Raw genomic sequence first — 23,107 nt, forward strand, 5'->3', positions numbered from 1 at the left:
AGAACGACGCAAGCTGTTTCTCGTGCTTTATATACCCGGACTCGTGTCCACCAACTCACGCTTGTTGTCGCCGAGGACGTCCCAAACGCACCGTATGCCGATATGGGTATACCTCAAGACTACTGCTAAATGCGAAGTTGCTGAGAGACTCGGTTTAGCGTGGCTGATGCGGGTTACGATCATGCTCCCTAAAGCAGACTAGGAGCTACCCAATTGGATGTGATCGTGTGATGCAGGCTGTTCTACAAAGATGCGAACCAGCCTAGACGCACCTCGAATGCACCATGATCGGGCCAACCTTGAGATGTTGGTGCTGCTTAGATACCTCTCGACATGGATTGACGGGTCCAGGCAATGCAATGATCAGTATTCCCACAAGTCGGACTGCTTAAGAACCTCTTGATAGCCGCCACAATAGCGAGACTGCCCAGGATGCCCGGATAACATTACCTGCCGTCCTGACTGAAGATAGGAGCGACAGATCATTATGACTAGTCGTTTTGGTATCGAGGTCAGCATAGGTATACCAGCGATCAGGATTGATTGGCGTTGTCATTGTTGTTGTCACTTGAAAACTGTCACATAACCCTGACTTATTGCGTCTCAGCTCATGCATTCACTTCTAACCTTGCTTTGTGGTTGATGAATACCACATAGCTAGGCCGACAGGAGTATGTCAGATGATTTCCCTAGGCCACAGTCAATATGACTATTAGTTCTGGGTCTTTAAATCTCTTAACTTTAATGGAGAATTCTCTTTCCATAATGGGCTTCATCGCTATTGATACCAATACACAAGACATTGTTAATGGTAGACACGTCCTAGATTTTTTTAAGCCTTAACCCGCGGTTACTCTCCTATTGCGATTAAGCTGAGAGACGAAATATTCGGACAGGCCTCCGATACTTTTGAGAAGCTATCTAAAACGTTCATCTTAATGTAGCACATTGAAGGATCTGCGCCGAAGGCGATGAAATTTCAACAAATCTCTCAACAGCTGGCCCTGATGCATGGCTTCCCACTATTTCATCCACAGCAAGTCTTATAGCTTTCCTGAAGCAGGATTGGAAGATAAGCTGCAATCTATCCTCCTACCCGCTGCTAGATTGTGACTAATTCGTGATGCAACCGTTATTGTTCTCGTGAAGTAACCTGGTTTCAGGCCATCATATCCTTCTATTAGTCGATAAGTGCTGATGAAGAAAGATGATTAGCCGTAGTTTTGCCTTGGTATTCTATAATAAACCGAGAAAGCATTCTCCATATGCCGCCACGACTTTGAACTTGAAATGAGAGATGGTCTAAGTCTGACCTCAGTGTAAGGAAGGCATGTTCACGATTTCTTCAGAAGGTAAAAGTCTGATAATAATCGGGCTGGATAATTTTCTTTTTGTTATATCACATCCTGGGCGAAGCCCACCCCTATAGCTATGAGACATCCATCTTAGTCACGAATGCACTGTCCCGCCGAAATTTCGAATGACATGCTGCTACTAGATGTGCTGTAGGAGATTGTCCCGTCATTCACACAAACAGAACCGTCGTAGTATCCAGATTGCACAGGGCTAATGCCATAGGCTGTGATTCCAGATAGTTTGTATGTGGCCTCGCCATTGCTATGAAGAGCGCCTCCACGTCACGTCTGGTATCAACGATGGCGACAGAGCGCACACTCACTGGCGAGTATGCAATACCTACATTCCCAAAAGACGAGGTAGTGCTCGTTTGGTTCAACAAAGTTTCAAGAAGTTCAAGCCAGTGCCCCCGGCCCCATATGGAAGTCTCGTTGCCAAGTCCCGGGAGATCTTCAATAGCATGATGTTCGTGTTGAGAACATCGGTAACGTAAGATCCGCGGGCAATAGGAGCAAAATCCCCTGCACTCTGATTTCTCGGAACGTATAGTCACAAGTTATCGGACCTCATAAAATCGTAAACGTCGTAGAGCGCTCCGCCCGCTAGTGCCGCGAGCAAGACACCGTGCCCATCGGTCAAGGCACCTGAGTTCTCCATGATCGTAGGGACATTTCTGCCCGCCGAAAAGTCTTTACTATCCCAGGACGCTGTGTGACCAAAGTTGAATGCAGAGGTAAATGAGTCGCTGCACAGGTCGTGGCCAATACAGTCGAGACTGGTGCCCACCGTCGCCCTCCGCGCCTCGTTGTACGTCAGATGGGCCCCATGATAATCGTTGGATCTTGTCCAAACCAGATAGTTGGACTCCTTGACGGCGTTGGCGAGATTCACGCAGATTCCCACATTGTAACGGTCGACGAATGCCTGCACTGAGGAGAAGTTGGATAGTGCAGCCCATGTCTTTGGGCTGTGCCACGCAATGAACGCTGAGCCGTGGTATTTCTGTATGCCAGGCTCTTGGGCAACGTTGACGCCAATCACAGCAGCCTTCTTCCCGTGCACATTGTCATATGTAGCAACATGGTTCATATGTTCTTAATGGCACTTTTCTCTTGGGCTCTAGTCGTAAGAAAATTCTTGTCGAGGAAATACCAATACACGCCATATGCCGGATCGGTATTCTTGGTGAATAGCGGGGTGTGTGTTCCATCACTGTTGATCTTTTCGTTCTTGGTATTAAGAAAAGCAAAGTATGGTAACACCCGTGGAATCGGAGCCGAACCAAACGAACTCAAGTTTCAGGCTGGCAGCCTCTGCCCATTCAATCAAAGTATCGATATAAATCCAATCGAAGCGTGTTTGGTCTGATAACACAAGTTTAGGTGGATGCGCTGCACTCGCACCGCTCACGGATGCACCGATTGGGGCATCCGTGGTATTAGTCGATACTTGGAGAATGAAAGTTGCAATTTTGTTGGGGCAATACTTCTTGACGAAGTCTGTTGCATCAAAATCATAATACCCAGTAGAAAGTATTTAAATCCGAAATTAGACTAACTGAGGCAAGGAAGTAATCTGTATTATTCCTCCAAACAATGGCGATGCCATTGTGATTCGGTGCCCGAGCTCATGTAAGTGACGATGATGACCAAGAATTATTGGTGATGCCATAAAGCTGACGGAGAAAAATGTAGAAGGGAGAGCAGCCGAGTCAACATAGAAGCGTACTTTGGCGGCATCAACAGTACCACTATAGCTGAAGAAGTCGAATTTCACATAGGTAAGGGCTTTATTGGACTCCTCGCCGTAGTGATATCGAATTAGATCCGAAGTGCTGGACACAAAGTTCTGACTAGCATAGGTTCCACCACGGATATACGTTGATTCAGTGGCATTAAAAGACTTGTCAGGCTGGATATCACTCCAGAGGACCTGAGTGTTGACAACTGTGAAACCATCATCTGTAGTGGTCTGGTACATCGACTTGATCGCGGATTGGGAGACACCCCGAACCTTGTCTGCTCGCAGCTGGATGCCATTGAAAAAGAACGGCCCACCCTTTGTGCGGAAAACTGATCGATCATAGTCTGCCAAGTTCGTACCAACAGAGGTAACTGGGGTGACTGTTGGCGTGGACGGTTTGAGATTTGGATCAATGTAAGCAGCCTCGATGCTGGGCCATGTATTGGCCACGAAGGCAACAGTAGCAATTTCCAGAGAAGTTTGAGCAGCTGAAGACGCTTGCAAAAGCTGTTCCGGATCTAATTCCTGGACTAACCATGCAGGTTCTCAGCCGGTACAGCCACACATATCGATATTTTCAGATATTCACACGCGGAACTAAAGCTTTTGATTGGCAGATACTTGTGAATAAGAAGTGGCTTAGTGTGAGGCAAGAGACTGGACAACTGTCGCCGCAAGATGAGGACCACCAGCTCATCGAAATATCTGTCAGTTGGGACAAAGTTCCCCAAGACTTCCAAAATACAGTACGAATTGAAATTAGATCGGATCTAGGAGATTATGAGATAGTCCATCTACCAGTCGACAATCGACGAGTCCCGGCAAGCCTTCACCATGGTTTTGTCGAGTCTGAGGGTTGTGTCTCGATAGAGGCGGGCTCGATATTGTTGACAGACACACGGCACCAATTTTATGAGCATCTGCCTTATCTCGGCAGGACAGTAACTGGCGGCATCACGCTGGCGAAATCGATCGCCTCCGATATTCCTTACCTGGAGTTCCCAATATTCGTACTCTCCTTCAAGATGGGGTGTGGGTGCGCAAGATTACTTTCCCAGCTATCAGCTCTGGCAGCTACTCTGTGAAGTATAGGGCACTTGTACCTGGACTGATACTAGAAAAGCTGGTAGTGGATTTTGGTGGCCTCCAACCAAGTTATTTGGGACCGCTTCCTAGCACTTCAATTCAAAGCTTGGAGGCATGAAGCATGATGAAGGAGAACGGATAGTAGATGTTTAATATTAGCAATCGACAAGCACGGGGAATTGGCTCCAAAGTGAGGTGAGGAAAATGAATTATCTTAGACAACTGATAGAGGGTCATAGGTATGTTATGGTCACCTAGGCTTGTGAACAAGTCACGATGTTGTCAAAGTGAAGCCGCAGATATAATCTGCGCTGTACTTTTCAACAGAGCATTTGCTAATTAAGTAAGAGTACATAGAGCCAAGCCAACTACCTATCAATACACAACCGTTCAGATATGCACCATATCTCGCTCCACCCACTGGTCACACAACCTGACCATATCCGGCAAAACTCGTAAGATCGTCTACTCTGGAAACTACTCGGCCAGTTCTTGACCCTTCAAATCGATAAGCGATTTGAAGGGCCCTCAAATCCAGGTCAATGTGTACTTGGGAGAAAGTGAAGAATCGGGTACTATAAAAGCCTCATGGAATATCGACTATAGCCTAACATGTTACTGATCAATGCTGCGGTAAGGTGGCGGGTGCATGCGGCGCGGCTGGTGGAGGAACTCGATTATGATTAGCTTGAGCAGCTTGATGTGCTTGAGCGATGGACGCCGGCATCCCAGGAGGTACGGGGATAGGAATTGGTGTGCGTGATATGAGGTGAGGCACACCGCTTCCAGTACTCGGAACAGGATGTGCCGGAGTGACCGTAGTGGGTGTGATTGAAGGTTGTGGTGGATGGGGGACGTGAGAACGCTGTTGCGTGTGTGACGCGTGTGGCGCCTGTGACTGGGCATTCCCGCCTTCTTTTTCGAGCAATTGGCTCAAGTGTGTGAGGTCTTCCCTGGATTTGGGCTCACGCTCATAGAGCTTGCGAACCACCTCCCACTCATTGCGGGTCATTTGATGCGCTTGTGGAAGGAGAAATGAAACTGTTGGACTGTCTATAAGCGGACCGAGGATCTCGTGGGCTAAGGCCTCCCCTTGCTGTTGTGCGGCTTCACGAGAGATTGGCTGAGATGAGTGCTTCTGTTGTTGTGACTGAGAGTTTGCCTGACTGCCATAAGGCGCACGGTGCGGAAGTTGTGGATTGACTTGAGGAGTATGGCTTTGATGCGAAGCTGGATAGCCAGGAACAGGCCCATGTGGTGAAGTCGGAGAGAATGCAGGCGCTGAGATGGACGGGGCTCGCTGGGCGAAGCCTGCCGGAGTTGGAGTCGAGGTGTTCGTGGTCGGTGATTGTGGTGCCTTGACTGCCCAGTTGGGCCCATGAAGCTTCTCCATCTGTCCCGGATCATTGCGATACACAATGACAAGAAGCAAGATGTTCTCGGTTCGAGTATGGGGTATCAGATTATCTTCTAGGTTGAGCATAAATTCCGGGTGGTTTCCAGTTCCGGCCAAGACAGGGATCACGTATGTATCTCTGACGTTTGCTATGCCTTTGTCTCCGACAACTGCATACCTTTTCTTAGATACAAAGTAGTTCACCAACGCGTCGAAATCCGCTTTCGAAGCGTCTGTTGCCGGTGTAAGGCTTGCAACAACAATGTCCGTGGGGGCGCTGTAGCGTAAGCCACAAAGGTACTCGGTTGCATTTTCTTCAGATATCCGTCCAGCAACCTTCAAACGCTTAGGGATGAGAGTGCTCCACGGCAAGCCAATAGTCCTGGCAAGATTGGCACCGCCAGCATATTTTGCCGTTGCCTGGAAATTGGCTACTGAGGGCATTGTGAGGTATCCTCGCCATACGACATCAGGGTCTGTCTCCTCAGACGGAGAGTACGGTGGCGAGTCATTGCCGTCCTCCTCTAGCAAACGATCAACGTCCGGATCATCACCTGGGCCGCTGAGAGGTGCAGGAGCAGATGGTCGGCGATTGTGGCCTGCGGTGGGGGACTTCACGCTTGAGAAAACCTTCTTAATGTCGAAGTTGTTAGCGCTTGGGGAGTGCTGGGTATCGATCTGCATAGCATCCCCTGATGTTGAACGTTGAGTGGTATCCACTGTAGGCGCAGCAGCGTCCCGCGACTGATCGGATTCTGACGGCCTTGCCAAATCTCCGAGAGGTTCTCGGACACTTGGTCGACGCGCAACGGACGGTGTTTCATCGCTAGGAATGGCAAAGTTATCATCCGCAACCATTTCATCACCCTTGTGTGTGCGCCTCATGCGCGGTCCCTCTTCTGTGATCAATATAGATTGCTTCTCTGCCCGCGCCTTCATCTCGGCGGTCTCTCGCTGCAAATCCTCGGAAGCTAGCTCCTCTGTGGTCATGGCAGCGAGCATTGGCGGAGTGAGCGTGTGGTTGAGTAGCCGCTCGCAGAGCTCCTGATTTTTCTTCAAGTTGAATGTCAAAGTCCGGACCTGAGCGGTATATTCCTTGTGATTTGGATGTGTGTCATGAACCGCTCGCTCGATCGCAATTGACAGTCGCTCAGCCCTCGACTCGTTGGATACACCATCAGCCGGGCTGTACACCTTCTTTTTCTCGGCGGAATTAACCGCGACTACCAAAGACTTCATAAGTGCTTGGGCCGGGCCTTGACGCGGCTGGGGAAGCTCAGTAATCTTGTCCGGGAGGTCATCAGGTGGGTTGTATGGTGGTGGAACGGGCATGACCTTGGTCTCAGAGACCTTGCGCATCTTTGGGGTTGCCTATATCTCCTGTCAGTAGACTGCAAATCGTCACGCGTACATACAGCGCTGAACGCACCTTGGCATCCTTGTCTTGGGAACCGTCTCGGTCTTTTCGCTTTGTCCCCGCCGTCAGTATCTTGGATGTCATTGCTTTCTTCTCTGGGGCTGGGGATGCCTTGGACTTCTGGGATGATTGCGGCTCATCTTGAGAATCGCTCTGGCGCTTCTTGCCCTTTTTGGAACCCTTCTTCTTCTTCTTCTCGGCTTGCTCCTCCTCATAAGCCCGGCGTCTTGCTTCCCAAGGCTTCTCGCCCTTTGCGATGCCCTCGAGCAGTTCTTTGTGGTCTTCCGGCTTGCACTGCTCGCAGAAGTAGTCGCTGGGCAGGTCCTCGGAGTAGACGCTCATGCCCATGCAGACGTTGTGTTGCCAGGCGCCGCACTTGTCGCACGCAATCCAAGGCTCGCCCGAGTCCTCATCTTGCTCTGTCGCTCCGCAGACACAACGTATGATTTCCTCCTCAGGTTCCTCGGTTTTTTCAATGGCCTTCTTGCCCTTCTTGCCGCGCTTCTTTGTGTCGACAGCGGGAGTTTCTAGCTGGTCGAGTGCCTTGTGCTGCCCTTTCGTGCTGCGCACCGAGCGTCGAGGTTCCGGCTCGCCTGCAATCATGATGATCTGTTAGCTGGTGATGCTTTTTCATCAGGAGGGAGGGTGATGGAGGCTCAGGAGGCCAGCCATCTCCCGGACGCGTCATGCGCCTGGGGGCAGCCTTACCGGACATTGTGCAGGATAAGTAGATTTGGCAGGTAGTTCGTCGCGGAGGGGGGTTTCTAAGTAGCAGTGAAGGTGGTAGTAGTAAGGATCGCGGAGGTGGCTCGCGCCGGTCTATTCCTCCAGGGTGGCGTGTGTGGTGAAGCTCAAGCTTTGCTTTACTGGGTAGGGTAGAGGGCAAGCGCAGGAAGTTGCTTCACGCGGGTCATTTGAGGGGATCTACGGTGAGGGTCGCACGCAGGGAGAGCTGGCCAGACAGGGCACCAGGGCCGAGTGCAGCAGCAGCAACTTCACAGGAAAAGCGGAATGAAGCTATCAAGAAACTGGCACACAGATTGCCCTCAGAATCCTCTCTCTTTCCCACAAAAACCACCTTTTCACGCTAGCAGCACTCGAACGGATGCGCAGACTACCAACTGGGTCTGGATGAACGGAGCCTGTTTTCGATGGCGTTCCGCGGTGGCGCACCGGCTCTCGGTATGCCTGCTGTACTGAAATGCGATACGATGCGCGGTGCTGCGCGTTGCGTTGCGTTGCGTTGCGTTGTAGTGCGTTGTCTTGTATTGTTTATGGTGTTGCGCGGGCCGAGCAGTACGCGGTGAGAGCAGAGATGAAATGGAGCTCGGCAAAGGTGGTGGATGGCCCAAGCTTTTCGGGGCTCGTGTGCCACGACACAAGGATAAAATAAAAAATAAAAGGAAGAGGAATGTCGTCGCGAATTCTTTGGCGATGGGGACGATGGCCGTAAAGACGACGCGTGAGGTTTGAGTGATGAGGTGCTAGGACACTCCCCGGATGTGAATTTGTCAGGCAAAGGCGACAGTTCTCAATTTGCGAGGGGAGAGAGAGAGAGGGAGATGGAAGATGAGAAGTGGGAATGGGGAAAAGGTGGAGGTCGGAAGCAGGTGAACTGACGACCGATCCGCCCCTGGGTACCTACCATCTATCTCAGGTTAAATCTACTGAGGGTTGGTAGCAGGCACTGTATTACCTAATAAGGGATTGCTCGACTATGGAAGGCACCTACTAGCCACATCTGACCTTGCAGCCTAGTATTTCAGGCTTGAATATCGCCTCAGAAGGCACCAATGTATTTTTCATGTCCTGCGTAAGCTAGAACCGCTAACCGTTACTTAGGTACCTCCCTTAGGTAGGTATCTTAGCGAAGAAAGTTAGGTAAGCCTCGCAAGGTAAGGGTGTTAGCTTTACCGTAGGTACCTTACCTCACTACGCGTTGCTACGCTTGCCTGGAGCTCCAACCATCAACCGACCGACCTGAACTTACGCAGCACCGTACCCTACCTAGCCTTGCCAAACTGCATACCCTCAGCCTCTCCGCGACGAACAAAGCTGGCGCTGCTCAGAAGCTGGCTGTCCGTCATCATCAACAGCCTCTCCGCATTCTGATCATTCTAGTCGCAGAGACGAGCCTGAATAACTCAGCACACTATCCTGCGTAAGACAGCCACCATGTCCAGAAGATACGACTCCCGCGTAAGTGCTAGATCTCCATGCCCAGAGCTTTGGCGGCGTCATGTGTCCATGTGCCTATGCCTATGCCTATGTGCAACGAGCTTACAAATGTCGCGCAGACAACCATCTTCTCCCCCGAAGGCCGCCTCTACCAAGTCGAGTATGCTCTGGAGGCCATCTCACATGCAGGCACCGCAATTGGCATCCTGGCCAAGGACGGTATCGTCCTGGCTGCCGAGCGGAAGGTCACCTCGAAGCTCCTGGAGCAGGATACCTCAGCCGAGAAGCTCTACATCCTCAACGAGTATGCCATCCCCTCACGGCGTGATTTGCCTCCTGCACGCAGAAACTGACATTCTCTCTTCCTTTCTCTTAGCAACATGATCTGTGCCGTCGCCGGAATGACTGCCGATGCCAACATCCTGATCAACTACGCCAGACAGCAAGCGCAACGCTACCTCCTGACCTACAACGAGGATATACCCTGCGAACAACTGGTGCGGAGGCTTTGTGACCTCAAGCAAGGCTACACACAGCATGGCGGTCTGCGCCCGTTTGGTGTCTCCTTCATCTATGCGGGCTGGGATCCGCAGAGGCAGTTTCAGCTCTACCTGAGCAACCCGTCTGGCAATTACGGTGGTTGGAAGGCAACGAGTGCGGGGGCCAATAACGCCAGCGCATCCAGCTTGCTCAAGCAGGATTACAAGGAAGACTGCACCCTGAAGGAGGCATGTGGCACGGCGGTCAAGGTGCTCAGCAAGACGATGGACTCGACAAAGTTAAGCAGCGAGAAGAGTATGTCACTGACTATATATACCTGCATGATGGAAGGAGTATTGGCTAATCATACATCACAGTCGAGTTCGCGACGGTTGGACAGACCAAGGACGGCAAGATCTACCACCGGCTATGGAGTGCAGATGAGATCACGACCCTGCTCAAGGAGCACGACCTCGCAAAAGACGAGAGTGCGGATGACAAGTAGGCATGCCATGATCGTAGGCGATCAGCATGGTGAGAAAAAAGAGAGCAGCTTGTAATGCCCATTGTATCAATAGATCCTAGATGACCATACAGAAGCTTCCCAATGCGTGTGTAACCAGCGTCTCCTCCGAGTTGAGATTTTATAAGTTGGCGCCCCTAGGTAATTGCTGTCTCAATGACTTTGCAATAGGGGCTAAATGAAGAAACTGTAGTTCGTAGTCCATATGGGCAATATTACCTGACAGATCAACGGGCCTAAACAAGACAATCATTAGCACCTAGCTTGTATTCAAAGGCGCCAATTCGATCCCTACGTTCTGAGATAGCCCGACGCGTTCTTCCTCATCACGCAGGCGTCCATAGCCTGGCGCCTCATTGCCCGACACACCTGCACCGTGAGGTCCTGGATACGGCTCGTCGCAGTGGCTGCTGCTCAGCTTGGGCCAGTACCGCCGATAGTTCCAATACGCAACCACCCAGCCTAACAACGCACCAGTGCAGACATCGTAAACATCGTGCCGGTAGTCCTGGCACCTGCTAATAGCAATCATAGCGGCTCCAATGAGCGGCACCAAGCATATCAGAGCTCGGCCAAGATCGCCACGCGCGTAGATAGCTTTGCCATCTGCCTGCTCGCCACGACCACCTCCGAGCACGAACAGGCGTAGTTGCCCAGCTAGGAAGAGACTGAGATAGCCTAGTCCGGCAAATGCGAAGCTCGAATGGCCGCTGGGAAAGCTTCGCCACCCGTCGTGCAGCACATGGTGCCTTGTTTCCGTGCACACCTCGATTGTAACCAGAACATCCCTCGACGTGCCCGGTGCCGGTTTACAGCGATCCACAAGATCGGGTCGCGGGCGCCCAACTGCATTCTTGACGAAATCGGTGAGGAAGGAGGTCAGGATCAGGGCGATGGCGAAACCAAGGATGGTGACATGGTACTTGTGGAGAGACGGACGTCGTATGAGAGCTATAATTATGATCGCTAGAGGGACAAAGAGCGAATAAACAAACTCCATCGCTAAAGAAGCTAGCATTAGTCCTAGAAACACTCCGCCCTGGAACGACGAGTTATCACGTACCAACAGGAACACGCTCATGTTCGGCATGTGGGAAAGAGATGGCAAGATCGTTGATAAAGAACATGCGGTGGAAAGGTTCGAGGAAAAACTCCATCTGTCCTCGTGCATAGACGTGTCAGCCCCATCCTCCAACACAACTAATGCTTTCCCCACTGGATAGCTATCACTACTGACCAGTATGTAGGCGACGAGCAGGGCGAGAAAGCCCACGTAGTCTGGCGCATATGACCCCTATCATGTCATCAGCGGAGTCGATCTGGACCATCGGGCAGCACGGAAACATACCGTCCAGAGCCTCGCGGCGGATGCGAGGAGACCACGCTCGTGTTCGCTGTTGAGGCCAGCCGCTCTCGGCGCCATTGTTGTCAGTCACCGTCTTCGTGTGGCCTTGAATGCCCACCACAACATGGCGCTGGTCAGGACCAGGACGACGATTGTGCAAAAGCCTGAGTTTCGTTTGGCTTTGGCTGACTGGCCTGTGAGGCGAGGAGTGCGGTGGAGGTGCGAGTGTGTGGTTGGGTCCCGGCCTCCGAGCTCATGTGCCGGATTTCGTCATGGTCAGCCCGCTGTCTGGCCCGCCCATTCGCATATCGGTTTAGGCCGCAAAAAAGCTCGGACTACTTGCATTTGCCTACCATTAGGGTACCTGAAATCACTTTCTATGACATTTGCCACTCTGATTCCATCTAAGGCATAGGTACGACACACGAAATTCAAACAACATGGATAAATACTCACGCCTGGAACAGGAGCCATGGTCTTGGTTCATTTGAATGCTATCAATTCTAAAAACGAATTGTTGCTTGAGGGGCTGGAATCCATTTGGAATATCCTAGGCAATGGCGTCATGCGTGGCATTTCTCTATATACCTAGGCATCTATCTAGGTACCCAAGGTAGGCCCGAGGTCGGTAGTTAAGGTCTACCCACGCCGCTGGTCGCCATTTCAACAGCAACTTTTGTGGCTGCGTCGAGGTCCTCGTTCTCCAAACCGATGACATCGTTATGAAGCTTCGCTTCATAGTCGCCTCCGCCGTTGGGATAGAAGATGCGGGCATACATAGCCATGGCATGGCCGCGCATGTCGCCCTGTTGCATCATCTTTAGACCGCGCTGATAACGGTCCGGGGTTGCCTCATAGCTGATGTCCCAGTCGCCATCCGTGGTTCCTGTCACACGTTCTATGCTGTCAAGAATCTCGCGCTGGCTGACTCTGAAGCTAGAGATGTAAACGGGTTTGTTTCTGAACCGAGACAGCGTAACGGATGTGTCCCTGTCGTCCTCGGGCAGCTCCTTGAGGCTCAGCAACGAGGCAACAGCTCGCCCACACTGGGGCCACGTGCTGGTTTGAATCGCCGTCTTTCCGTCGTCGTACAGAGTCACCTTTCGGTTTTTGATATCAAAGCCGAGAAACTCAGGGCCCACTGTCAGTCCGAATTGATACCAGAGACTGGTGACCAACACCACCCATGCGCTGACACCAAGTTCCTCAATCTCCGTGATGAGAGGTCGCAGAACCGGGCCCATCATTGTCTCAGTTCCGAGCTTCTCATTGGCAATGATATCTGAACTGTACACATTGGGCATGATGTACGGTACCCCCGCCTTCGCTGCAGCCCTCACGATCTTGCTGTGCGTGTCTGGCGGGGCAGAGAAAGCTAGGGTGATGATCAAGAACTGTTGACCTTCCAGGGCTGACACTAGAGATGCCTCGTCGTCGTAGTTGACGCGGACAACATTAACACCATCGGGAAATGTGCTTTTGCTTCCAACCCTCGTGAGCGTGGTCACACTGTGCATGCCGCTCTTGAGCAGCTGCTCGAGCATGTGGGAGCCAACATGTCCACTTGCCTGTCATGAAAAGGGGTCAGAGTGGGAGGCCTTGGGCTGATGGGCAGAGTAGAGAATCCTTACTCCGGTGATGACAACGCGTTGAATGTGGTTTGAGAAATTCTTTGCTTGATCTTTAGCATACTTTGTAGCCATGTTTGATGTTGGCGTTATTGCTCTGGATGAGAGTTAATCAGTTATTCAATATTTGATATCAATCTTGGGCCAAATCAATGTCGACATGGCCGAGAGGAGGATCTCGCCCAGAGGGTTTTTATATTGAATTTGGGTTTGCTTTCTAAGCTTCTCGTATTGAGTGCTGTCTGAACTATGTGATCATGCTCATGATTTTCGGAGCTGTTTGCCAGCCTCAAAGCCGGCATTGGCAGTGCTCCTTGATGGCCGATAGCCAAGTGCGGACTACCGAGTTCACCGAAGTCCACCGTTTCGGGGCTCCGTCGTGACTAAAGTGGAGCCTTCTGACCCTGCCAGTTTCCCCTACAAAGTGCTTCCGAGCCCAAATCAACGGGTCAAGCTTTCAATCTCGGCTTCGGACTTCACGCACACGCATTTCCTCACGGATATCAATCGTTCAGCAAACTGAAACTCTCGCGAACTTTTTTTTTTCTACGCCATGACTCTCACGTAACATAGATGACTAAAGATGAGGAGATCCTAATGCATCATTAGCGATATAAGCCAAGATGCGCAATGACATGTAAGTGAATAAATTGTTCAGGAACGACACTACAACACTATTAAAACTTGGGTCAGCGCGCCGAGCGAGATTGTATTGTATATCGAGTTGAATGGCACAGCTAATCACCAAGGCCCTCTGGTAACACCCACCAATATGCTTGAAAGGCTCCATAGCGAGGACATGGGACCCACGCCTCACCTACTTATTGTACAGATCATGTAGACCTTTTCCCCTCAAATCTTTGATATCTCTCTTCCCTCCATCTGGGTCCCCACTTCCGGACAATCAAAACGCATGGACTTGCTGACAAGACTAACAGGCCCATGAAGAGGTATGTGAAGCCGTAACCCCAGGCATCTATAATATATTGCACAACTGCTGTTCCGACAGCACTCAGAGTTGCTCTGGTCAAGTTGAAGGTAGACGAGACTCTTCCAGGATTCATAGGATACAGGTCAACCAGCAACGTGGTGAGAATGGATACGGGTCCACTGAGTCCTGCACCAGCAAAGAACAGAACAACGAGGGGTGCGGCAAGGCTTGTTCCTGAGCTCACCACCCAGCCCCAGGCGATAATCATCGCCACTGCAAGAGTTGTCCACGGCCACATTAAATCCAATCTAGCCCTTTCGATGGGGAATTTTCTCAGATCGTCGCCTCTCTTCCGATCTGGTGCAACACCAATGGACTTTGCCACTCTGGCGTAGTTCCAGTTGAGTAGCTTTCCAACTATAGTCGATCCTACAATAGAGCCGACCGAAAATGGTATGTAGCAAAGTCCAACCTGCAAATCATTGAAGTTGTACTGTCTCCGGATGACGTCTTGTAAAGGGACAAGCATCGAGTAATTGGCCATGACGAAGAGTGACATGAAAAGTAAGAGCGGGCCGACATCCTTCTCAAACACGATCAGGACCGCCGCGTAGATGTTTGGAATGGGGATTTTCCTGCGTGATTTTGAGATTTGAAGTCTAGTAGCCTCGTCATTCTGCAGTTCGAGATCACGTTGGGTATGGCGCCGTCGAAGGATATCTACCACAGATTCATTAATCCGTGGCGGAGGGATGGACCCGTTGCCAACTATCTTTCGAGCGGTCTACCATGTTCATTAGCGTTACTTCACTCCAAGTGTTCCTGATTACCCTACCTCGGGTGCAAAGACCACATAGATAACTAGAAATATCCCAGCCGCTATGACCAAGAACCAGAAAGTTGACCTCCATCCCAAGAATTGTGTCAAGATTCCGCCTAACACAGGGGCAAGCGCTGGCGCAAACTGCACACTGGCCTGTACTGCTGTAATATAACCCCCTCTATCAGCGCTAGTTGCAACATCAGCCATTACAGCGCTCCCGATGGCGACCGTAGCACTGCTTCCCGTGCTCTGCAATGCTCTTAATACCATCAATGCCGCATAATTGTTTTGCAGAGCTAGACCGATGTTGGCGCCTAGGTAGATAGCGAAGGTAAGCATGTATACCGGTCGGCGGCCAAGTTGATCGCTGAGATCGCCAAAGAACAATGGTGCCACAGCCTGCATAACTTGATATATTGTTACCGTGAGGTTGAGCTCACCGAGTGATCGATGATATGATTCAGCGATGGGCGTGATGGCTGGCAGGTATACGAAACTCGAGAAGGGAGAGAAGACGGTGCTGAACACGGTCATGAGAATAAGAAACACCTTCGTCTTCTTTGAGAAGACAGAATAAGCGGGCAATTCCTGTGTCAACTCATTTTGAAGCATATTCCCGGGGTTATGCTCTGCCGTATCAATATTATTGTTAAGTTGCGCTGTATCTGTTCTCGGGCCAGGGGTCTCGACCGATTGTTGATTATCTGTTGGCTCGATTTCCTTCTCGCTTGGTGTTGGAGCCATTTGGGTCTGTGGGTTCCCGGGATTGTAAATACCATAGTCATTCAAGGCACGGTAGTGAGTCTTGTTCAAGTCATGGACGAGTTTAATTTCTCCGCTACTTTGAACATCTAATTAATTATCGTAATTGCTGGATTGTCGTTCTTGGCGGTGTTTACGGGGATAGTAAACGGCTTGCCGAGTCGGCACCGACAGCTCTGTACCCAAAGTGGCGTCACAACTCAGAGGTGGCTCATTTAGCCTAACTTTAAGTCACTCAGTACCGCTGAAGAGGAATTTCAAGAATCGCCTTTGTTTCTTTCTCAATGTTCAAAACCGAAATAGCATAAGATAAACCGAAGGAATCGGCCTTGGAAGTCAGAAAGACCAGCGTATCTCCAGATTGTGATTTGATTCTCTATTTTCTCATTTGAACAAACCGATCTTGTTGCACGTGTTAGGATGGATCAGTTCCGCACCAATTTGAAGGTTTGTAGACTCAGCTATTTTTGCCTCAGTAATAGATCCGTCATCAATTAGATACCTATCGTTTTCTAGAGTCACTAAAGATGTCCCAAGTCTCTTGCGACTAAAACCATTAAGTGATAACGGCTCTGATGAGGTCGTGTCTGAAATGACATTTCGCGACTGTGCTTCTAATTTGACGCATCTTCGCAGTGGCACCTAATTAATCGAGGCGAAGCATTGCTGATACTATGTGTTCAAGAAGGCTCATGTAGAGAAGTATCATCGCGATCGTCGACATCATCTTCTTAGCTCAAGAACAGCAACAGGCCTAGCTTTTGAAATGGAATCTCGAAAGGCTTGTTCAACCTTAGAGTGTAGGTATCAAAGCGTTGAAATTACAAACAATGCAGAATACATAGTCGAGTACAATTTTAGCCTCCAACCAGCCGCGGGTGTTGAAGCAAAGGCCCCTACAAATAGTGCATTAGCAATCCTCGTCGATCTCAAGCCTGTCCAAATGGTTCCGGCGGTGAAAATGCCCTCAGGCAGCTATAAGCTTGCACCGGGACAGACCAAAAAAGCAGAGTAAGCATGAGGTTAAAAGTACGCATTTTGATACTCCAGAGCATTCTGACAACTGGGATACTTGGAAAACCCCGGACACTACGGTTCTTCCATTACCTTCGTCTTGGGGAGATCAATTAAACCTCCCGTATATAGAAAGGGGTTCAGTCAAGGCTCTCAGAGAATCAAACTTCCAGCAGCTTACACTGCCTCAATATTAACCACAGACCTGCACAAAGATGTGCTTGATTTTACTTTCAATGTTCGAATAGCTCTTCGCCTCGATGCGTTTGATACAACCATGCTGAATTTTGAATTCATCTCTAAACATAAATCTCTGAAATCAATTATCCGAGGAACACCTGACTCCTTGACACCAGTGAATTATCCCGTCGATGTATTTGGTCTCAGTCCCGGTCTAACGACACCCACGCACATCCTGCCAGAAAAGAGCCAATGGTAACAATTGTGAGGATGGCAGCTCCTGCTCGATCAGCCGTGGTGATAGGGGTTTCTTGACGCTCCCATGGACGATCATCTCCATAACCAGAGGCTGCGTCGCCACCACTTGTTCCTCCAGTAGAGTTCGTGATTGGTGGTCCTCCACTGCCTCCGGCCTCATCGCCATCGTTAACTCTATCCGTTATCAAAAGACTCGTGAGGGTTGCCAATACATTCATTTGTTGACCTGCTCCGCTTGTACCATCCCAGCCAATTGTCGCTGCCTCGGACCACTTGAAACCACACATCCGTCCGTTGTCACCACCTGCACACGATTTCACAGCAGCCTCAGCGCTCGTCCTTAGGACGGGCATGATGCTATCACGTGTGAAAGGAGCGATTTGGGCGGTCACGGCCATCCACCGCGCTACGTATCCTTTGAACGAGAGCATGTCGCTGGTGCAAGTCATGCCAATCTCGCAAGCAGGTTCGAAGGCAATATTGTCGGGAAAGAAGATTCGCAGCGTCCCGTTAAGCAATCCCCGAATTTCGGCTTCCCAATGCGCGACTTCGTCTTGCTTGTCAAGAGCAGAAGTATAGTTGTACATGAAAGCTGCTCCCTGTAGCAGCATCGCTGAGTTATAAGAAAACTGGGCTTTGTTGATGTCTGTGCAGTTATGTTCGACGTGGCCTCCATCGTATACGTTGTACTTCTCATCAATATATGCTACACCTCTTAGCCAGTCATAAGTCACACGTGCCCATTCCGCATATGTGTCATTGTTCGTGTATCGCGCAAGCCGTGCGCCTATGTTGAAGAAACAGGCATTGGCGATTGCTGTGCATGGGAGGTTAGAACCAATATCTCGGGTAGGAGAGTCAAGCGATATAGCCTACTGTTCTTGTAATTGTATCCGTTATTACTTGGCGGAACCTGCCAGCGAAGACCACCATTGCATGTGTCATCGTGCCGATCAGGATGGGCTTGCGTGTTGAAGACGGCTTGGGCGAGTGCCAGCCATTGTCGAGCGTCATCCTTTGGTGGATCTGGGAACCGGACCTCTGCTGCCAGCATGGCACTCAAAGCCCAAAATGCCTGGTCATCATTTCCAAGAGAGGCAGTCCAGTTGGGTGGCATGTAATTGTTGTGTGGCCCTGTCTGGAACAACATCGCCTCAGTGGTAGTGTTCACGTAGGTAGTGTCGCCGGTGTAATGCCAGTAATCGATCAATGTCCCCCACATTGCTCCGCCTTGCCACCAGTAATAGTCACCATCAGGAGGCGGTCCTGGTAGGATGCCTGGTGTTTGCCCACTCTGGTTTCCCTTGTAAAAGGTCAAAAGATCGTATGCAACGAGACTGGCCGCTTCTCGAATTGACGCTGTACACCGGATTAGCCTGTAACCTAGCCGAGCATCATGCTCTCTTGATTCTCGTCGCGTCTTACCAGACGACGTCAAGTCAACCTCCAAGGCAGCCGATGCCGCACCTACGAGCGAAAGACATATTGAGACTGTTAACGAGCGAAACATCTGAGAAGCCTGGTCTCTACGAGATAATGGGTGTTTTCGCTAGAATGGTGATGGTGAAGAGCCCGGACGGTGGTCATGATGAATGAAATAACAGCCCGGAGCGTTCGGATCTCACAAGAAAACAAAGAAAAGCCCTACGTGGACCAGCATGGACGGCAGAATAGGGGAAGCGCCTGGGCAAAAATTGGCATTTTCGTGATGAAAGGGTGCCGCTGTGGCAGTGTGGTGCTTGGCGACTTGGCCTTCGCCGGAGACGCACTCGCCAGTGGTGCCGATGATGACCGCCAAGTCCCCAGATTCCAGGCTCAGTATGGTGGCAATCTTGCCGTAGGCCCTTGACTCAAGGTTGAGGGGCCTTGAGGCTCTAGCACAGGACACAAAGCAGGGAGATGAGGCGCCAAGCGCTGGGCGCCAAGTAGTAATAAGCGCCTTCGTGCCACGCACTTTCACTAAAGTCTCAGGTTTCCACGCGTCATTCCACAGCATCCAGCGCTTTCTATGGATGCCGCATAGTACTCAAGTAGTAGGTAGGCTGTTTGGCCTGGACTCCCGTGCGCTGGCATGAGAACCATACAGTACTGTATTTACACGTATGCACTCAATGAACCACTGCTGAATTTCTGACCTACGGCATTCAACCTGGACCTGATGCCCGTGTTTGTTGTTTCCCTCATCATTTGCGCTAACTAGAGAGTCTGATATCACTGGATGCCTGTTTTTGCAGAAGAGGACACCGAATAACATACACAAAGCATAGCGTTGCCGCTGCTACTCTGAGCATTACTGCTATTCAGTTTCGAACCTCGAAGCAAAGAAAACCCATGCAGCTTGTTGTAGCGATGGATCTGATTCATATCTTGGTATTCAAAACGGACGTCAATAACACTGGAAATACTGGTGATAAAATACTAGCTGGACGGGCGCTTCCAGATCATAGAACATCATTCAGTCTGATCTTTGCAAACTAAATTATAGAATTCCTAGAGACCCTATCTATTGACCGAAAATCCTTTCAAGGAGCAATGGGGCAAACAACTCAGGATTAGGGGACTTAACCATCCTAACCACGCGGTTTCCTTTCTGGGGATGCAACCAGCCACCTGTATCGCCCACACTCTCATCGTCTGTACCTCCGCCAACTCGGTCACGTCGGTCGATAAGTTGCTGCCCCTTACACCACTGTCCGCCTGTCTCTACCCTGATGTCTTCGGGTGAATTTTCAGCTGGGGTCCAGGTCATTGTCGATCGAGAAAGAAGATACCAAATGCACAGAGAATCGTGAAGGGTCATCGCTGGATCCTGGGAGGTGCTGTACAACTTGCTGACCTTATCAAAAGTCTTGGAGATGAAAATGTTCATCCACATTGCCAGAGGACTGCCAGCTTGTATGAGAGGTGCGATAATGCTGTCAAAGAGTGATTGATGGAGTGGATGTGCTGTTGTTATGTCGAGGGGGAACGTCGTAAGCTTCAAAGTTCGAGACAACGTAGCAGGATATGTCGCAATCGACTTAGCGGTGACCGGGGGCATGGTCGATGATGGAGTCGGCGATGTCAGGGCAAAAATCCTTGCCGTAGCAACCGCGTCCGCATAGCAGTTAAACTCTGCCACAGGGGTCATATTGCCTTCGATATCTACAGCTCCTGTCATGGCAATTACTTCTTTGACGCGGAGGAATGTTTCGGGGTCTTCAGCTGCTGCGAGTGCAAGATTTGTCATCGGGCCAAGCGCAACGATGGTTATTGTGTCGGGCTCATTCTCACGTAATACCGTGAGAATCTCTTTATGAGCCGGCAGGAGTGAAGCAGTGAAGGGCGTAGAGGCACTTGGAAGAGAGAGGGGGCCATCGGCTGTGAATAGATTTCTCCAAGTCTCCTTGGGTGATAAATGCGGATGCTATGATGCAACATTAATACTTGGAAGCCATAAATTTCATTCCCTTAACTCACGCTTGTGTGCACACCGCCAAGGCCATCAATGCCATCTGCACACCACTTTAGCTCGGGTCACAAGCTCAGAGGGTTGTATTTACTGACGATAGTAGTCAGCTAACATTAGGGGTTCTTCAAGCGGTTGGTGGGCCCCAATGGCAATAACGGGCTTTGTGGACCTCAGGCTCTTGCTGAAGGGGTTGAAGTGCCCCGTGGCAACTCGCCATTTACTTTCTTCTTCAACTTGGTGGAATATCGATAGGAGATTTCGCAGACAGCTATGAATGATCATCAGATATAGCATCTTCACTGGTTGCATTGATTGTGAATACTTCTCAATAGATGTATTACCTAGAACAACAGAAAATAGAAGCACTTGCAGCTCTTCCGGCTTTGCGGAAAGAGCTAGAAGAATGGCGATTACATCGTCCACGCCGGGATCAGTATCGATGATAATGCGATTAGTCGGGATCATTGTCTTCGTAACTGCAGTACGATCAGTGCTTAATTACATCTACTCAATACAAGCAGTAATAATGCCAGCGAGACAATGCGGTCAATCTTATAGCTCTTGTAGGATTTTCTATCTGGCTGTTGATCATCATGACAAGGTCAAGCACGCACCCCTCAGGCGTTGTGATGTGCTCGATGACTAGTTCAGACTGCGCCCTGTGATATGACAATACGCATTTCAAGTCCAGAAGAAGCCTAAGCAGTGTTTCAAACCATGTCATTTGTAGCGCCTTCAAACTGGGACGAAATAAACCATTTTATTACTACGGACTCCTTAACCACTAGGGAGATTTGAAGATAGACGCGTTGCGAGGGGGTTTACGGGACTCTCATATAAAGTCTGCTGCCTTGGACCCCGATGCCAACTTGTGAAGGTTAATCCTGTTCAAGTCCCGCTCACCAAATGGCGAATCACGGGCCTGAAGACGCTAAACATGGCATTTGTGCCCCTGAGCCTCCGAGGGATGGCACTTATGATGACAGTCCAAACACAAAGGAGACACCGCCCGCAATTGGTGTTTCGCCTGAAGATGCCCACCGTGCCATTGAAGATTGAGACGTCGAAATGGGTACCTCGCATTCCAGATTAAAAGGCTGGTGGGCCAGGTACCAGAAGGTCCTCAAGCCTGCCACCATATTTCTTGTCTGAATGCTTTGCACGGCGTAAGTCAAATTCGATAATGTGGTCATGGGTCGTAAGGAGGCTAACGATCTTCTCGAGGTGGTGGATTGTTGGCCTCATCTTCCATCGAAAAAACGTGAATTGGATCGAGCCATTTGTCCTGTATCTTGTTTTGAGCTTCCGGTTATTGACTCCAAAGTTTCCTGCCCGGATATTTCTGGTGTAAGCTGCCCTGAGACTGTACTACTATACCCATATATGGAAATCGATTTATCTACTAAACCTTTGCCATTAGACCACTACGCTTCTCATGGGAGCACACAGCTGTTTTCGGGAAATCCCGTATCCCCAAGCATTTTCAGAAGCCTTTTGCTGCTAGTGTAATAGCATTCATGATCTAGTCGGTACTATCGTTCCACGGGAAGTGGCACATAATTTTCGTTCCAATAGAGCGATCAGCTTATTTGGATATTTGGTTTTCTTGGTCGCTCTATGGTTGATGAGCAGAAAGCGCTGCGCGATAAATTGGGGAACTGTGATAGCTGCAATTTTGATGCAATTCATCATCGCGATCTTCGTGCTTCCAACTGGGGTTGGGCAGTCTATTTTCTTTCGTTGCAGGAATAGCGGGTAGCTTAGAGGGCGTTGCACAAGCTGGCGTGGCTTTTCTATCAGACACTACAACATCGCAAATGAGTAAGCTTTTACATCTTGTTTATCGGTTGACTCACGCTGACGGTAATTTGGCTAGCATGGTTCCTTTTGACGAGTCTTCCGACGTTTATTCTCTTTATTGCCCTTGTTCAGATGCTGTATTTCGTCGTATGTCTTAACCGTTTCATGTCCTTGAGGGTCTACAACTCACTCGTGAAATAGGGGCTTCTACAGTGGGCCGTGAGAAAATTTGGCTATATCCTCTTCTGGGCCCCGAACTTGTCAGGAGTTGAAGCTATTGTTGCTACAGCAAACCCTTTCTTGGGTCAGGGGGAATCCGTTGCTTTGATTAAACAGTATCTTCCTACTCTGACGAATTCGGAAATCCATCAAATCATGACTTGCGGGTTGCTACAATTGCTGGCTCACTTGTCGTAATAAACAGAGTATGTAATTTGGCCTAAGTGAATCAATGCATTTGTCTAACTGTCCTGCAGTCTAGGAGCTAATCCCGCGGCTATTGTTTCATCTTGCGTCATGTCCATCCTGATCTCCATTGCGATCTCAAAGATGAGAAGCCCAGAAATGGAAGAGTCATTCAATAAAAGCTTCATGAGCGTCATAATTGCGAGTAATACAGGTGAGGATAAAGACGTGAATCTACTTCAAGCGATGTCATCGGGCTCCTGGATCGGGCTCTGTGACAAGCTGTAGAGCGCGTACGAGCATATAAATGGGTAATGGAAAGTTCATTGAA

At 50.0% G+C, this 23,107-nt stretch overlaps 4 protein-coding genes across 4 annotated transcripts; 1 reads left to right on the forward strand and 3 right to left on the reverse strand.

The window, feature by feature from the left end:
• Positions 1-5,648: 5,648 nt before the first annotated feature.
• UCRPA7_4136 (hypothetical protein) lies at positions 5,649-7,601 on the reverse strand (the record flags this gene model as incomplete). The annotated part of the gene is made up of 3 exons (XM_007916699.1): positions 5,649-5,655; positions 5,760-6,952; positions 7,011-7,601. The coding sequence occupies 3 exons, from the start codon at positions 7,599-7,601 to the stop codon at positions 5,649-5,651; spliced, it is 1,791 nt and encodes a 596-aa protein (XP_007914890.1).
• A 1,652-nt stretch (positions 7,602-9,253) lies between these two features.
• On the forward strand, positions 9,254-10,161 carry UCRPA7_4137 (putative proteasome component y13 protein; the record flags this gene model as incomplete). The annotated part of the gene is made up of 3 exons (XM_007916693.1): positions 9,254-9,480; positions 9,553-9,971; positions 10,034-10,161. The coding sequence occupies 3 exons, from the start codon at positions 9,254-9,256 to the stop codon at positions 10,159-10,161; spliced, it is 774 nt and encodes a 257-aa protein (XP_007914884.1).
• Positions 10,162-10,406: 245 nt separating this feature from the next.
• On the reverse strand, positions 10,407-11,602 carry UCRPA7_4138 (putative pap2 superfamily protein; the record flags this gene model as incomplete). The annotated part of the gene is made up of 5 exons (XM_007916697.1): positions 10,407-10,415; positions 10,475-11,181; positions 11,243-11,336; positions 11,417-11,473; positions 11,528-11,602. The coding sequence occupies 5 exons, from the start codon at positions 11,600-11,602 to the stop codon at positions 10,407-10,409; spliced, it is 942 nt and encodes a 313-aa protein (XP_007914888.1).
• A 554-nt stretch (positions 11,603-12,156) lies between these two features.
• On the reverse strand, positions 12,157-13,227 carry UCRPA7_4139 (putative oxidoreductase - protein; the record flags this gene model as incomplete). The annotated part of the gene is made up of 2 exons (XM_007916698.1): positions 12,157-13,092; positions 13,156-13,227. The coding sequence occupies 2 exons, from the start codon at positions 13,225-13,227 to the stop codon at positions 12,157-12,159; spliced, it is 1,008 nt and encodes a 335-aa protein (XP_007914889.1).
• Positions 13,228-23,107: the final 9,880 nt, after the last annotated feature.

Source organism: Phaeoacremonium minimum (assembly GCF_000392275.1).
Source record: "Phaeoacremonium minimum UCRPA7 unplaced genomic scaffold PA7_03_scaffold_327, whole genome shotgun sequence".
Lineage (NCBI taxonomy): Eukaryota > Fungi > Ascomycota > Sordariomycetes > Togniniales > Togniniaceae > Phaeoacremonium > Phaeoacremonium minimum.